Genomic DNA, 13,975 nt, shown 5'->3' on the forward strand with positions numbered 1-13,975 from the left:
TCCAAAATCACTGTGCACAGTGACTATAGCCATGGAATTAAAAGACACTTGTTCCTTGGAAGAAAAGCTATGACAAACCTACACAGCATATTAAAAAGCAGAGACATCACTTTGCTTACAAAGGTCCATATAGTCAAAGCTATGGTTTTTCCAATAGTCATGTATGGATGTGAGAGCTGGACAATAAAAAAGCCTGAGCGCTGAAGAACTGATGTCTTTGAATTGTGGTGCTGGAGAAGACTCTTGAGACTCCCTTGGACTGCAAGGAGATCAAACCAGTCAATCCTAAAGGAAATCAACCCTGAATATTCATTGGAGGGACTGATGCTGAAGCCGAAGCTCCAATACTTTGGCCACCTGATGAGAAAGCTGACTCATTAGAAAAGACCGTGATGCTGGCAAAGACTGAAGGCAGGAGAAGAAGGGGACGACAGAGGACGAGATGGTTGGATGGCATCACTGACTCAGTGGACATGAGTATGAACCAACTCCAGGAGTTGGTGAAGGACAGGAAAGCCTGCCGTGCTGCAGTCCATGCGATCGCAAAGAGTCGGTCGGACACGACTGAGGGACTGAACAATTAGATACTGCTCATCATCAGTAAAAGGAAGATTTCTAAGGAGACAACCAAGACTTTCACCCTGAGTGTTACCAGTAAGAGAAAGAGAATACTTTGAAATTAAATGACTGCGATTTAATCAAATAATATATGGTAATATGTTTACATGGAGAAGGCAATGGCTCCCCACTCCAGTACTCTTGCCTGGAAAATCCCATGGACGGAGGAGCCTGGTAGGCTGCAGTCCACGGGGTCGCTAGAGTCGGACACGACTGTACGACTTCACTTTCCCTTTTCACTTTCATGCACTGGAGAAGGAAATGGCAACCCACTCCAGTGTTCTTGCCTGGAGAATCCCAGGGACGGGGAAGCCTGATGGGCTGCCGTCTATGGGGTTGCATAGAGTCGGACACGACTGAAGCGACTTAGCAGCAGTAGCAGCAGCAATATGTTTACAACGGGGTCCATGCGTGGGCTTATCACTTTCACCCCTGTTGTTACAGACAGGTAAGTTCCAGCCCACGTCAAGTGCTCGGGAAAAGTTTGTGGGGAGGTCCGGGGCGCCTCTAGTAAAGAGATTGTCACCCACCTCACCAGGTATGGGGAATGCCACGTACCGAACTTGAGAGTCGTCGTCCCCGGGCGCCTGTGTCTCTATGCACGCCCGCCTCAAGGCAGCGATCTCGGCTTCCAAGGCGCGGGCTTTTGCCCGCTGGGAATCCATGGAGCTGTGCTGACGTGAAGCTCCCTGACTTGGGCGCGCCAGGTCTGGCTCTTCAAGCCTCGCGCGCTCCTGGAGCGAACCATTCTGGAACTCGGCGGGGGAGGCAAGGGAACCATGCGCAATTCCCGCGCCTATAACTCGGTCCCGCAAGTGTCTCCGGCTAGTTGCCATCCCTGCGCACTTTTCCACAGCTGTCCTCCAGCAGTCCTTACGCTTCAAGAGAGCTGAAATCCCTCTCGAGGCCCAACGGCGTAGCTACCCACCCCGACCTGATGGCGGCTTGGAGCCCCAGTCACGGAAGAGGCGGTTCCGCGAGCACTTGAAGAGGGAGCTTCTTTGTATTTCTTCCCCTTCCTCATTTCCGCCGACTGTATCCAGGAGATAAGATGATAACCTTCTTCTGTATGAATTAGAGAATTTTTGTTTGGGGTCTTTTGCGGACTTAGAGGCAGGGGACGGGGTCATCGCGATTGCCTGGAAGACTGGAAACGAAATAAAGAACACTGGGAAACTGAGCGTATTAATGGAACCTGAGGAGGCTGGGTTGGAAATCCAGTAGGAAGAAAGAGATAGGGTACTTGTTGGGACACGTGACTAGAATTTAGGCCTGTACGCCGCGCTGGATGTAGAAAAAGAAGTGGTGAGCCCGGGGCTTGGGGCCTGGGATGGGAAGGGGCTAATTGGCCTACATTTTCCGTGCTTGTGTTCGAGTCTTCTCAGAGAAAGAAGTATGGGGTGGGTAGGTTTGGGACAGAGGAAACCACCAGGAAGATATAGGCCTTGGCTCACGCCTAGATCTCGACCCATGCTTTGGCATTTTGGCGTTGTTTGGGGGTTCCATGTGTGCGAAGTCTGTCAACTTGGGGGGAGGGGCTTGTTGGGAGCTGAGCAACAGCTGGGCACTTAGCGAGATAGGCATTGTAGGCCTTAAATCCCAGTATCTCTGGAAGAGTTTTCCTGAGTCCCTTCTATTCCAGCAACCTCCCTGGTACATTGTTAGAATTACGGGTTCTGAAATTACATTTGAGTTATAATCTTAGCTTCACCGCTGTTTCTCTAAATGGCATTGGGAAAGTGACTTCACCTCTCCTGCTAATCTGAAAGAAAGGCACCTGCAAACTACTTCGTACAACGCTGGCGCATAGTGTTAAAAAAAAAAAAAAATTCTGTATTAGTTTTGATATCCATTGCTGTTTTTGTGCCTGAAAACCACTTTGTATGTATTTCTGTTGTAATGTAGTATTGCAATTTCAGCATTTGCTTACTTCTCATTTGACTGTGGGAAACTTGAAGATGGAGAGCTTAAAGAATCTGCCTGCAGTGTGGGAGACCTGGGTTCCATCCCTGGGTTGGGAAGATCCCGTAGATGTTAATATGTCCCATCCCATTTCTGTCAGTTTATTAAAGTGAGTGAATAAAGGAGAAACACCTAACAATATGGATTAGTAAACTCAGGGGGAGTAGAGTGTATATTGTGGTCATTTAGAGGGAAAAATGTCCACCTGCACCTGTGTCTGTCTAGCGGTTCTGTTCCAAAATGCATTCATGAAGAACAAGGATGTAGTGTGTGAACAGAGTCTTCAGGAATAAAATTGGAGACAATACAATAGGAAGGGAAGCACAAATCCAGGCAACCAATTGGCATAGAAGGTTCAGGGAAAGGAGTTGAGGGTTTTTTCGTTTGTTGGTTAATTGGTTGGAGTTTTATTTTTGTTGTTGTTCTTTGTTTGTTTTAGATTTAAGGGAAAGAACTCTAGGTAGAAGTCTTTTTCCACTAGAACACCCTGAGTGTTTGTCCAGCCTTGATGAAAGCCAACAGAGAAATGAAACGCCTTTTTGTGGGTGGTCTTGGGCAGAATATTTCTGAGGCAGACCTGCAGAATCAGTTCGGCAGATTTGGAGAAGTTTCTGATGTGGAGATCATCACTCGGAAAGATGATCAAGGTAAATTTAGAGTTCTTCATGGGTAGTTAAAGCAAATATAACTCAAGTCAAATATCACAAAATGAACCCCCAAATATGAATGTTAGCCCTGAACACTGAAAGTGATGTTATTTTATTATGAGAGTATAGTACTAACCCCATCCCAGCACATATGCCCTGGAGGTGTTATGTATGAAATAAAAAAATTCTAAATTCCCAAACATCCCCACTCCCCTTTTTTGTAGGGGGGAGGGAGCATGTGGCTTGCAGAATCTTAGTTCCCTGACCAGGGATTGAATCTGCCCTCTGCAGTGAAAGCCCAAAATCTCACACTGGACCTCCAGGGAATTCCCAAACATTCAATTTCTGAAACAAGTTGCTTTAAATTTTCAGAGCTAAAATTCTAATAATTAGTAAATGTCCTGTTAGAATACCACTAACATATAAACATGAAAAATGTTTCCTTAACTGACTGCTTGACATTTTTCTCGTACATATTTTCTTTTAAAATATTTAGATAATCGTGCTTAAAAATTTGCAATCTTTGTATCCAATGAAAAATAAACAAGGTTTTTCTTTGGAAGAGTAAGTTTCTAAGAGGTCTTTTTTAAATTTAGAAGTCATTTTTACATTATTCTCTGAGAAAGAATTTAATTTTTTTTTTTTTAGGAAACCCACAGAAAGTTTTTGCATATATCAACATCAGAGTAACAGAAGCAGACCTGAAGAAATGTAATGAATGTTTTCTATATTATTTACCATTTCATGTCACTATGTAATTTGGAATAACTTTGATTCTAAATCTAAACAGCCACTTTTACGTCATTGAGAGGGACAACCATGATGAATAGAATTCTGATATTCTACAGTTTGAGATTTAGATTCATCCCATAATGCATGACATATGGTAGCACATTACCAACAAGTTTGCTCAAAAGTGGCATTATCAAATATTGTGGACAAAGGACCATGCTTTAGTAGAAACTGTATGTTACCTATATCCCACTGGATATTATGCCATACCCAACTCCTCAGGGTGTTCATTTCTCAGGTAAATAATTCTTATTAATAAATGCTATTAGAAGAGGGCTTTACATTATGCCCTTATAAGATCATATCCTTGAAATGATGAAGTATCTATCAATAAGTTTAAGAAAGCTGAGGACCAGCTGTGGCCTTCAGTGAAGAGTGAGAAGTAATTCATACTGCCACTAATGTAGAAATGCATTCTAATTATTTGGAGACTGAAAAGTCAAAAGACACTGAGTAGGAAACATGCTAATAGAGAAGGAAGGCCATTGGCCTTTTGTAATATCATCCAGTTGGGAAACATATATGACAAGTACATTGCAGTCATAAACACAGTTCTGTTGTGTGACTTAGCTGCTGATGCTGCTAAGTCGCTTCAGTCATGTCCGACTCTGTGCGACCCCAGAGACGGCAGCCCACTAGGCTCCCCCGTCCCTGGGATTCTCCAGGCAAGAACACTGGAGTGGGTTGCCATTTCCTTCTCCAATGCATGAAAGTGAAAAGTGAAAGTGAAGTCACTCAGGTTGTCTACTTGAAAGTTACACAGTCATGTCCGACTCCTAGCAACCCCATGGACTGCAGTCTACCAGGCTCCTCCGTCCATGGGATTTTCCAGGCAAGAGTACTGGATTCTATTTAATAGAAGACCCAGTTTGTTTACCTGATATATGACCAAGATACAGCTTGGCTCATAATATTACTGTGAATATGAAATTGAATAATACTTCTGTACTTAGCATAGTACCTGTCTCATAGAAATTTCTCTCAGTGATAATTATTAAGGAAGCTGATAGCAGATACTGAGAAAAATCAGCTACTAGGGTACAGTAGTTCAAACACAGTGTAGTTGCTTGTGCTAATATGTTTGCAAGTTATGCAGTAATAATTAGTATGAGGTAGTAAGTAAGAATGAGGAGCTGTAGGATTCCAGTGTCCTCTGATTCTCCCTAAGAAAATTACATAAATATTCTATAGTTTTAGTATGGTAAATAACAGTGATATGTTAAATAAATACCAACCATTTGCCAGAGATTTCTGACATTATAAACAAATGACAAATTTTGCTTAAAGGTTTGCAGATTTGCCTCATTCAAATCTTCCAGTTACATGAGACAATAGGGAACATAAGAATCTACTAAGTGGTCAAGATAAGAATGGGACCTAAGCTTCCTCTTTCTGTTTTCACTTTCCTTATTCTCTTTCCTCTGTGTGTTTGTGATAAACAAGTTTTCTTTTTTTGGTACTAATTAGTAAAAGCACATGCTGAAATATATTTTTGCATTGCTATGTACTTGGGTACTAATTCTTTGCTTTATAGGTATGTCTGTTTTAAATAAAACAAAATGGAAAGGTGGGACACTGCAAATTCAGCTAGCAAAGGAAAGTTTTTTGCACAGGTAAGGTTTGCTGTATTTGATTTAATCCAAACATTAACACACTAATTTCTTAATATTGTAAGTGATTTTATATGTTCACTTAATTGATTTGAAACTATCACACTATTATAGTTTTAACAAATTTATGCATTATAAGTAGAGCTATTTGCAGCTTTTTAGACACAAACTTTTATGATGATGTAGATCTTCCCCCTTCTTTGTAATACCTATTTAGTACTATTTTAGAAAATGTCCCATAGTCTAGTTAATCATCCCCGACTCATGGACCTTTAGACCATTTCCACTTCCTCTTGATAACAGATGACCCTTGAAGATAACTTCTATATATGTACAAGGGTCCCTCTGGTGTGTATGTCAACAAAAGGAGTTGCTATGTCATGGAGTTAAGCACACTTAAAATTTTAATAGATGATACCAAATTGCTTATGTTAGCTTTAAACTGTTAATGAAAGTATCATACAAAAACTTAAAGATAATAGGGATCCCTGTAAGAGAGGCATAAGATTAATTAAGCTTAAGATTTAAGAACAAGGCAATGTAAAAGCAATTAAAGCATTTTAAGATCCGAAAAGTATCCTTAGGGAGAAAAGATTGTACGCGTTTGGATGCTTTCAAAATGGGAGACATTTTCGGAATGTACAGATGAAGTGACCAAGAGAGTTTTAAGATTGTTCTCAAGCAAAGAAATGCCACAAAGAAAAATAAGGTCTAAATCAAATTTTGTGGAACTAGTCTGGAGACGAAGGTGAGGATTTTGTTCTTCAGCTGTGGGCCTCTGTAAACAGGGTAGGGATGAGACTTTGATTCAGCAGTACTTTTGTGCCTATTATAGGCAAGAACTGGGGCTCCCATCCTGAGCAGGGTGAGCACACAGTGCTGCTGCCTTTGAGTACCTGTGCACGTCTGCCTGTGGAGCATGAATCTTGGAAGTTGAAATGTAAAAGAGCCATAGTTCAGTTCAGTTCAGTTGCTCAGTCGTGTCCGACTCTTTGCGACCCCATGAATCGCAGCACGCCAGGCCTTCCTGTCCATCACCACCTCCCGGAGTTCACTCAGACCCATGTCCATCGAGTCAGTGATGCCATCCAGCCAACTCATCCTCTGTCGTTGCCTTCTCCTCCCGCCCCCAATCCCTCCCAGCCTCAGAGTCTTTTCCAGTGAGTCAACTTGTCGCATGAGGTGGCCAAAGTACTGGAGTTTCAGCTTCAGCATCATTCCTTCCAAAGAACACCCAGGGCTGATCTCCTTTAGAATGGACTGGTTGGATCTCCTTGCAGTCCAAGGGACTCTCAAGCGTCTTCTCCAACACCACAGTTCAAAAGTATCAATTCTTCGGCGCTCAGAAAAGAGCCACACCAGAGGCAAAGAGGCCAGTGAGAATTGGTCAGCACAGTTGACCAGGCCTGAATCAGATAGGGAGTTTGAATTGGAGGATTTAGTTGGCATTCTATTCTGCATTCTCTTCATTATGAGAGTAGTAATATTCAAGATTTAGCAGATGAGAATCTGAAAGAAGAGACCTTTTCCTCATAACAAAGAGAAGGGATTAAGAATAGTTAAAATACCAAAAGTACATAAGTTGAAAGGGAAAAGCTGAGAGACCCCAAATGATACCTATGAAGTTAAACAGCTTTATAGTATGAAAAAACAAGACAGAAGCATGGTTAATAGTGTGATTGGTTATTGTAACTCACTTATTTGTATTTTTTCTTTGATTCAGATTGGCCCAAGAGAGAGAAGAAGCAAAAGTAAAGAAAGGAAAATCAACAACAGGCAACACCAGCTTGTTAGAAAAGATGAAAACGGTGGATTTCCATGTGAAAGCTGTGCCAGGAACAGAAGTACCAGGGCACAAAGTAAGTCACCCCTGGTAGCCTGAGTAGCCTAGGAACCAATTCCTGAGACCAAATGACCATGAACATCATGTTTAAAGCAATTGCTTTTTCTCTCTTGCTTTGAAGCAGTTAACATAAATAGTGCTTTTTGATCTTCCAAGTGCATTTACAGCTTTTGGGAAAGCACAGGTTTCCCCCATTTTAGAAAGAGAAATAAAAACCCACATGGAGGCAAGTCTCCTGAGGGAAATAGAGGTGGTGAGGAGTCCAAACAGGTCCCAAGTTTGCCTTTTTAATGGCTGTTATTTCTGTACCATCTTATGTGATTTATATGGGATCAACAACTGCCTCAATTTTCTTTCTTTCTATACTTTTTTTTCTTAAGTTATATTTATGCAGAATGGTTAATCTTTTCTGTTTGTGACAAGTATAATAAATATATCCTTTTTTTTTCTTTTAGAATTGGGTTGTGAGTAAATTTGGAAGAGTCTTACCTGTCCTTCATCTAAAGAATGAACGTAAACGTAAAATATCCTTAGCAGTTGGCCTTTCAGAGAAATTATTGTTGACTACAGTGATGGATACTGCAGAAGTTAACTTCGTGTCTTCGGAGTTTCACTGCTGCTGTCAGTAAATCTTTAGATGTTTAAGAGTTTTTATGTTCCCAATTTCTCTATAAGGTAAGATCCATTTACCTACATGTATGAAGCAATTAGAGGATGAGAAAATGTAGTGACGTTTTATACAAGTAAGTAATACAGATGATGCTTGTTAAGCAAGCACTTTTACTTACTTATTTATATATCATTCCTCTCGTTTGACATGGATTCAGAGCCATTTCCAGAGGAACTAAGGAAGGGCAAGGGAACACAGTGCAGTCATAAAAGTAGGCTTTGGACAGCAGAGAGGAGGATTTGGAAGGACAGTGTAAAGCCAAGAGATAATAAACAGTATTTGACACACTTCACATATAATTAGCCAGGTATTCAGTAATTACTAAGTGAACAAAGGAACTGTTCAGGAGTGAGAGATGAAAGCAACTTATACTTGTCTATTCGTATGTTTTAGGAAATCAGCCAATGCCATTGACATTGACTGGAATCTTTCTGGACAGGGTTAGCAACAAAACAGATCTGATAAGTATTAGCCTTCTAAGAAAGACCTGCAAAAATTCAGAGAGTGAGTGAAATGTGAAGTGGATGTTTGAGCTAAGAGAATCAGGTCTAGGATGAGCCAGCATTGAAAAGACAGGAGTGGTCAAAATGTTGGAGAATCTTTGATTCTCAGGTTTGAGATAACCAACAGAGTGTCTAGTTGTTCCCCCTCTGACTGCCCCTCTATACTCTGCTTTATGATGTTAGCAGTGAATAGATTTCTCAGACATATAGAAAAGTACCTAGAATATAATCTTAAATCAGTTTGTTGTAATATACATATACAACCCAAGTGATTTCTTCTAGTTAATAGTGATGATCGTTGGTTTTCACTCTCGACATGCCATGGACATGTCAGTTCCAAAGACCCTGAGTTACCTAATGAAGTCCTTTTTTGTTTGATTGGAAACTGAGGGTAAAATGAGTCAATGATTTGCTCAAGATTAAACAGGATTCTTTTGCTTAATCAGATTGATAGGTTTTTCTAAAACCTAGTGCCTGTTTTTGTTCCTTGACTGTTGGTGACATCATAAAGTATGATCCCTCAAAATACTGCCACAACTTAAAGAAGATAGGGGAGGATTTCACAAATGCTGTCCCTATATCCAACCTCACCTGGGAACTGGAAGGAGGGAATGATCCTATGAGTAAGAAACGGCGAGGAGAATTCTCTGACTTTCACAGCCCTGCCAAAAAGATAATAAAAGTACAGAAGAATGAGGATTCTACTGCATTTCCTACCATGAGATCAAAACCTAGTGGCATAGTGGAGAGTCCACATTTAATACAACAGCTTGCACAAAAAGCACCTCATAATTCCAGTACTCCTAAATCACCGTATATAACTGATTTTGATCATCAGAAATTTAAAAATGTATTTTTTCAGACTTCTGGTTTAGAAACTACCAAAAAGAGAAATAGCATATCTGATGATGATATTGATTCTGAAGATGAATTAAGGCTAATGATTGCACAAGAGGAAAACTTAGAGAAAACTACATGGTCCTCAAATGAATTTGAAAATGATCCCTTTGAAGTTGTAAGGGATGATTTTAAATCTGATTTTCACAAATTTCATACTTCAACAGGTTTAGGCCTCAAAAACAGTGAAAATAATGTTACGGAAAATGGTTGTGACTCTGATTCAGGAGATACAGATGAAATCATTGCAATGAAAAAAAGTTCTGGTAAGATCAAAAACGGTGTAGATTTTTCACAAGGAGAAAAGTCTATGTACAAGAAGACTTTGAAAAGCAGAAAAAAGTATGATCTTTCTGATGACTGTATTAAAGAACAAAAAAGAAAAAACAAAGTAGAGATAGCCCTCAGTCACAGAGTTAAGCCTCTTAGTTGTAAATCTCTGATTGAGTCCAGTAGCAGTGAAGATGCTGATTCTGTATCAGAATCAACTGAGTGTGAAGGAGATAAGGAGTATAACACCTTGATGGAAAACTGTCTCCGTGTGAATCTGACTTTGGCTGATTTGGAACAGCTGGCTGGCGGTAACCAGGAGGCTCCAAAAGAAAAGACTGAGAGCAGTGGCCAGGAAACCACTGCCAAGTGTGACAGGGCCTCCAAGAGCCGAAGGACTCCAGGTGACCTCCGCAGAGGCCAGCAGTGTATTCATCCTGAGGAAATTGTGGCTTCTCTTTTAGAAGGAAGAGAGAACCCATGTGGAAAACAGAAAACAAAGGAAAATACCTTAAAGCCAAAATTTCAGGCTTTCAAAGGAGTGGGCTGTCTCTATGGAAAGGAATCAGTGAAAAAATCCTTGCAAGAGAGTGTTGCCTCTAATAATATTAATAAAGATCAAATTTCCTTGAAACTTGAGGAACCGAGGAACGTGTCCATGGGAAAATGGTCCCTGTGTGCTAATGGCCTATCAAGTGAACAGACTCCTTTCCAACATGCAAAGGAGGCAAATGACTCAAACCAAATTCAGCCTCAAAAGAGACAGTCTTTTTTGAGCCAGGGTCACAAAGTGGTGTCCCCTAACAGTTCAGAAAAGAGAAATAGAAATCCTATTTCTAGTCTGTTGCCACTGAAAGATAAGAAATCTTCAAGTTGTGGGGCTAAGACTCCCAACAGAGGCCTTGATGAAGACTGTTGCCACGGGACTGGAAAGTCAGGAGAGAGCTCTGAAGGGAGGCCTGATCTGTGCAGCTCCAAGACCCCTGAGAAATCACCAGAGGTTTTCTCAAGGAGAGACTCCCAGGGAAGCAAAACTGACTTCCCACTTTCTGTTAATAGTTCATCAGATGTTAACGCTAAAGATAAGCATGCTGAAGATAATCAGAAACGTTTGGCAGCCTTAGAGGCAAGGCAGAAAGCCAAAGAAGTCCAAAAGAAGTTGGTTCACAATGCTCTGGCAAATTTGGTGAGTATATTTTCAGTCTAGGAATTTACCAAGAACTCTCTCCAGGTCTAGTCTGTTTCTTTCCCACAAAGGTAGGCAGGCCCCTTTAGAGCTGAACGCTTGTGTTTTATGTCTTTGTGTCTATATAGTATATCTGGATATTGCTTTAGAAGATATTACTGATATAATTAAGTGATGTGTACTAATACGTCTCAGTTGTCATATATATCACCTGTCAAGTGAGTCGTGTCTTATGAAGATTTACTATAATGGGACCTTATTCATTTTTTCAAGAATTATTAACTTCCTGCAAAGTTCCAGTCCTTCACAGCAAGTGTTCGATTGTATAGAAAAGATCACTATCAGGCAGTATTGGCTCACAGTGTGGTGAACAGAGGGTCACAGTTCAGTTCCATGCAATGGGAAACAAGTATGCCTACGTGCCCTGACAGGAAGCAGACCAGTTTGTTGGCATTGCCGGGGAGTGGGTACTTCCCCAGCTGACCTGAATCTAGTGGGAAAGGCTCAGTAGAAATTGGTCTGGCAGAGGCAAAAGGTTAGGAAGAGAGAGGAAAGGCATTATAAGATAAGGCAGCAGTTTGTACAAAAGTGAATATTTGCAATAACTGACTAAATAGAGTACAAGGTGGTGACAAGTGAGAGAGATAAGTAGGCTACAGGGCTGGAGTTTATTCTTAAGTGTGGGAAAAAACTGAAGGACTGGAAGTAAGGGAGTAAAAATTAGTTGTGTTGGAACAGGATTTGGCAAACGAGCCCATGTTTTAAAACGAGTCCTGTTTTAAAAGAGCCTCTTGGCTAAGAATGGTTTTTACATTTTTAAAGAGTTAAAAAAAAAGAATATAGAACTAAAACTATATGTGGCTTGCAAAGCCTAAAATATTTATTCTCTGGCCCTTGACAGAGAAAGTTTGCCAACTTCTGTTTGGGGCAAATGGTTCAGGATGTGGTGAGAACAACAAATCAAATGGGACAAACAAGGGAACAAGGATAGACAGCCTTTGGGAGGTTTTGAGCCAGAACCAAGGCAGTGACTGTGGGAATATATTTTTAAAATAGCAGGAAGGCCCAACTGATGGGACTTGGTGATCAACTGCAAATGGAAAGCGAGAAGTTTCTATCTTGGGATGATGGCAGCATTCACTAGAGAAAAAATAGGGTGGGAAATAGACTTACTTGGGGAAGAAGAGAGGTTGTCTTAAAGGTAATGCTTTTGATGACCACTCTAGGATGGTCATCCAGAGGACAAGCCGACGCACATCATCTTTGGTTCCAATAGTGAAAGCGAAACAGAGGAGACATCCACTCAGGAGCAAAGCCATCCAGGAGAGGAACTGGTAAAAGTAAGAAATGTAAGATGTCCCTATGGGCTTGCCTCTACTTGTGCAGATTCATTTCTGCATATTGCATACGAAAACCTGCCCCCGACTGCTGGGCTCAACATAAAATTTCCTCTGAAAGCCACAGTGAAACACAAAACTCCCCAGACCACCACGCATGGATGCTACGGGGGCCTTAAAGATTTTCTCGCACATAAATCTGTCCTCTGCAAAGTGACATCAATATTAGTGAAACCATGCAGAAAATGTTCTTATATATAATAACTACCCCCCCTTTCAGGCTGCATTAGGAGCCTCTGGAGACCCAGGGGGCCATGTAAATATCACTGACTCAAGAGTTTCTGTTATAACCACCACCCTGTTTCCTGGGATATGCATCTGAGTTGTTTCTTAAGTGTAATGAGGAAAATTGCATAATGAGGGAAATACTGGTTGTCTTGGTTATTAATAAACATTTCTGTCCTTATGTAGCAGGAGTCCATGGGTAGAGCCTCTGGGAAGCTCTTTGACAGCAGCGATGATGAGGAATCTTGTGCCGAAGATGACAATAACAGGTTCAGAATTAAACCTCAGTTTGAGGGCAGAGCTGGGCAGAAGGTTAGTGAAGACTGAAAATAAAAAAAATTTGCAACATGCTCTTATTTTTTCAACATAGTCCTTAAATCTAGGTTAATGAAGGCAGACCTTGCCCATACTCTTAACATTAAGGTTTTTGAGATTGAGTCCTCCATGGCCCTCTTTGTTTGGTTCATGAGTGCATGAGGTTATGCAAACATTAATGTAGTAAATTTCACAGCATGGGAAGTATACTTGGAGGGTCTTTTTTATAAGTAATTTCTTGGGAATGCGACTGTCAGTTGTCTTTGTGTTTTGTCTTTAGCTCATGAATTTGCAGTCTCACTTTGGCACTGATGACAGATTTCGCATGGACTCCCGATTTCTAGAAAGTGATAGTGAAGATGATCATGAAGGTAAATGACTCATTGTCCAAACAAACAGTCCTGTTGTTAGAGCTGGCGTACCTCAAGAAATCAACTTGTCTAGCATCTTCACTTAACACACAGAGAAATGTTTTATGTAATACCAGAACACCTGATCTGCCTCTTGAGAAATTTGTATGCAGGTCAGGAAGCAACAGTTAGAACTGGACATGGAACAACAGACTGGTTCCAAATAGGAAAAGGAGTTCGTCAAGGCTGTATATTGTCACCCTGTTTATTTAACTTATATGCAGAGTACATCATGAGAAACACTGGACTGGAAGAAACACAAGCTGGAATCAAGATTGCTGGGAGAAATCTCAATAACCTCAGATATGCAGATGACACCACCCTTATGGCAGAAAATGAAGAGGAACTAAAAAGCCTCTTGATGAAAGTGAAAGTGGAGAGTGAAAAAGTTGGCTTAAAGCTCAACATTCAGAAAACGAAGATCATGGCATCCAGTCCCACCACTTCATGGGAAATAGATGGGGAAACAGTGGAAACAGTGTCAGACTTTATTTTTCTGGGCTCCAAAATCACTACAGATGGTGACTGCAGCCATGAAATTAAAAGATGCTTACCCCTTGGAAGGAAAGTTATGACCAACCTAGCTAGCATATTCAAAAGCAGAGACATTACTTTGCCAACAAAGGTCTG

At 41.0% G+C, this 13,975-nt stretch overlaps 2 protein-coding genes across 6 annotated transcripts in view; one reads left to right on the top strand and one right to left on the bottom strand.

The window, feature by feature from the left end:
* Nucleotides 1-1,568, bottom strand: part of CENPP (centromere protein P) — a 233,056-nt gene extending 231,488 nt beyond the window's left edge. The window contains exon 1 of the mRNA XM_010835988.1: nucleotides 1,177-1,568. Within this exon, the coding sequence (XP_010834290.1) occupies nucleotides 1,177-1,454 (278 nt within the window). The 5' untranslated portion in view covers nucleotides 1,455-1,568. The remainder of the gene's footprint in view (nucleotides 1-1,176) is intronic.
* Nucleotides 1,569-1,651: 83 nt separating this feature from the next.
* Nucleotides 1,652-13,975, top strand: part of NOL8 (nucleolar protein 8) — a 26,437-nt gene continuing 14,113 nt past the window's right edge. Inside the window, exons 1-10 of one of the 5 annotated variants that reach the window (XM_010835993.1) lie at nucleotides 1,652-1,923; nucleotides 3,020-3,227; nucleotides 3,876-3,938; nucleotides 5,554-5,632; nucleotides 7,353-7,488; nucleotides 7,928-7,996; nucleotides 9,148-10,998; nucleotides 12,225-12,347; nucleotides 12,807-12,932; nucleotides 13,216-13,306. In XM_010835993.1, coding sequence (XP_010834295.1) covers nucleotides 3,089-3,227; nucleotides 3,876-3,938; nucleotides 5,554-5,632; nucleotides 7,353-7,488; nucleotides 7,928-7,996; nucleotides 9,148-10,998; nucleotides 12,225-12,347; nucleotides 12,807-12,932; nucleotides 13,216-13,306 — 2,677 coding nt within the window. In that variant the 5' untranslated portion in view covers nucleotides 1,652-1,923; nucleotides 3,020-3,088. The other 4 variants (XM_010835995.1, XM_010835996.1, XM_010835997.1 and 1 more) reach the window with 4 other exon arrangements.

This window comes from Bison bison, unplaced genomic scaffold (genome assembly GCF_000754665.1).
Source record: "Bison bison bison isolate TAMUID 2011002044 unplaced genomic scaffold, Bison_UMD1.0 scf7180017864057, whole genome shotgun sequence".
NCBI classification, from domain to species: Eukaryota; Metazoa; Chordata; class Mammalia; order Artiodactyla; family Bovidae; genus Bison; species Bison bison.